The following is a 1,414-nucleotide window of genomic DNA, read 5'->3' on the forward strand; positions in this document are numbered from 1 at the left end:
ATTGTTCACTCCGCTGGGCGACATATTTTGGTGTTTGTAGCTGAAAGCAACCAAATAGCGGGTTTCACAAATACATTTCAATGTCAGCGAAACAAGTTTCATTTCAATTTGCCTTCAGATAACATAATTCGAGTTGATGAAACAATCAAATATTTCTATTAACCATTATAATCGGCAAATCGTGTATCTTCAAAGTTCAAAACTGTCATATAACGTGCTAAAGTAAAAATCACTGAAAAGATAGTCATAAAATATCAATGTTTGCGCAAATTATCAAAACACTAGCATTATTTATCATTTCGTATTTTAAAGTCTGATGAAGGAAAATCTACTATTTAGTTATAGTACAAGCCAAGTGCACTTTAAACTGCCTAAATAAGAATATCTAAACCCTTGTGAAAAATTATTCAGAAATAAGAAATTATTTTTTAATGATTCGTATTTCAGATTGAAAAAATGGCTTTTTCAAAAAAGAAATACATTCCACAGAAAACAATTAAGTTTCATTTAATGCAAGAATACAGAGTGCTGCCATACAACTATCCATGCCGTAAAGCGTTGCCACAAGCATGATGAGAAATCAATCCAATATTTTTAACAAAATACATTACCATTTTGCTTGTCGAGAATACACGTCACTTGTGGTGCTTGAGTTCAGCTTCAATCAGCTGCATATGGAAAATGTGAAAAACTCATTCTTCCGTCAATCACATAATTGAGAGAAGCGTTTACTAACCTCTGCTATCCCTGAAGCTGAATTACTGAACGTTTCAGACAACTATCAAATAGCTCAGCACGATAAAATATTAACAGAAAGGAAATTTGCTTGCCCCAAAAGGCAGATAAAAGACAATTGTTAATGACTATCAAAAATGAAGCGAACAAAATTTTAACATCACCTAAACACAAATGCCATCATCTTATCGAAAAACAGTCCAAAACATTTAACTGTCTATCTGTTTTTGCACGTCGATTGCATAATAGTCTCTATACAAAATTATCATAAAGCTTAATGTCATACTGTATTCAGTGATATTTCCTAATATGCAAATTTTCATCAAAGAAATGCTTCTGTAGGTGCGCTGATAATTAAATTAAAAATGTAATACAGTAATTCAAATTTTATATTGGAATTCCGGTTGGATGAAGAAATGGGATTATAAATTTGGACACATGAAAACGTGTGTGTTCCGTCAGGTTGCATTTTTATGCAGAAAAAAGAATTGTCAGCAGCAGCTGAATTTCAAAAATAAATTATCAAAGCAGCGCCAGCAAGGAAATGATTAAGCTGTGTAACAATTTTTTCTGATTTCCTGCCGTTTCACGGCTGGATTTTCATTTTTAACCGTAACCACAAAAATTGTTGATTTTAAGCAAAATATATATAGCAGTGCTTACAATTTGAAAATTCTCA

General features: G+C 32.0%; 2 protein-coding genes across 2 annotated transcripts; both read left to right on the forward strand.

The window, feature by feature from the left end:
* Positions 1 to 447: 447 nt before the first annotated feature.
* Positions 448 to 573, forward strand: Tsp_14203 (hypothetical protein; the record flags this gene model as incomplete). Its single annotated transcript, XM_003366937.1, has 1 exon — positions 448 to 573. A coding segment is annotated over one exon (126 nt), but the record flags the coding sequence as incomplete, so codon positions are not given.
* Positions 574 to 859: 286 nt separating this feature from the next.
* Tsp_14204 (ISPsy5, Orf1) lies at positions 860 to 1,287 on the forward strand. Its single transcript, XM_003366938.1, has 2 exons — positions 860 to 983; positions 1,112 to 1,287. Exons 1-2 carry the CDS (start codon positions 860 to 862, stop codon positions 1,285 to 1,287), a joined length of 300 nt encoding a protein of 99 aa, XP_003366986.1.
* The last annotated feature ends 127 nt before the right edge of the window (positions 1,288 to 1,414 follow it).

This window comes from Trichinella spiralis (assembly GCF_000181795.1).
Source record: "Trichinella spiralis strain ISS 195 chromosome Unknown Scfld5143, whole genome shotgun sequence".
In the NCBI taxonomy this organism is placed as follows: Eukaryota; Metazoa; Nematoda; class Enoplea; order Trichinellida; family Trichinellidae; genus Trichinella; species Trichinella spiralis.